At 37.5% G+C, this 799-nt stretch overlaps 1 protein-coding gene across 1 annotated transcript in view; it reads right to left on the reverse strand.

The window, feature by feature from the left end:
* Window positions 1–670: 670 nt before the first annotated feature.
* NDUFS6 (NADH:ubiquinone oxidoreductase subunit S6) overlaps window positions 671–799 on the reverse strand; it is an 11,425-nt gene continuing 11,296 nt past the window's right edge. The window contains exon 4 of the mRNA XM_085318678.1: window positions 671–799. This exon is cut by the window's right edge and continues 18 nt beyond it. Coding sequence (XP_085174804.1) covers window positions 752–799 — 48 coding nt within the window. The 3' untranslated portion in view covers window positions 671–751.

The following is a 799-nucleotide window of genomic DNA, read 5'->3' on the forward strand; positions in this document are numbered from 1 at the left end:
TTCCTGAGTCTTACAAGAGTAATTCCAAAAGAGGTTTCAAGGCTGTGAATCCTGAGAAGAATCAGATATCTACATTTTAATCCTTTCAGCTGGAGAACAAATGCCTCTGTCCTCACCCTTGATGTGCTTCATCATATCAGCTTTGGTAGCTCCCATGYGCACACTGAGTCCCATTCTGAGGCACTGTATATGTATCTTTTTTAATATGGTATAGGAAGGGTAGCTAATTAATTCAGGGATGACAGCTTTGCTTCTGGGAAACATGCCTGTAAGAACTGCAATGCTGACTATCACATCATCTTTGCTTCTATTTTTGAATCTAGCTATAGATACCAAGCAGCAAACAAATTAACATTGTAGAACAATGTCAAAAGGCAAACATCTAGTATAATCAGTCCCCAGTAAACATTCACATCTAATTCAGTGTTGAAAAGAATACAAACCCACCCTATTAAAAACTGAAATGATGCTGCAGCCAAATGCCACTCCAAGCCCACAAGAAGTCTGCCAAACAACAAAGTAGTAGCATGAGACAATATGGTCCATCAAAACAATATTAAGTACAAAGCAGACATTTTAATACCATTTGGCTCTCAAATATTTGACAAGCTAGRCTTTTAAGATGCAGACACAAGACTTTCCACAGTTAAGTTAAACACAATGGCTAATCTTGGGCTTTTAAATATATTGTTTATTTATACTTAAACATTAACATCTCAACAGAAATCTGCGAGCACGTAGGAATGATCTTTCAGTGATGCTTCTGTTTAAACTGAAGTCCACAGTAGCCACATGTCCC

Source organism: Rhea americana, unplaced genomic scaffold (genome assembly GCF_003343005.1).
Source record: "Rhea americana isolate MKP2758 unplaced genomic scaffold, rheAme1 scaffold_55, whole genome shotgun sequence".
Taxonomy (NCBI): domain Eukaryota; kingdom Metazoa; phylum Chordata; class Aves; order Rheiformes; family Rheidae; genus Rhea; species Rhea americana.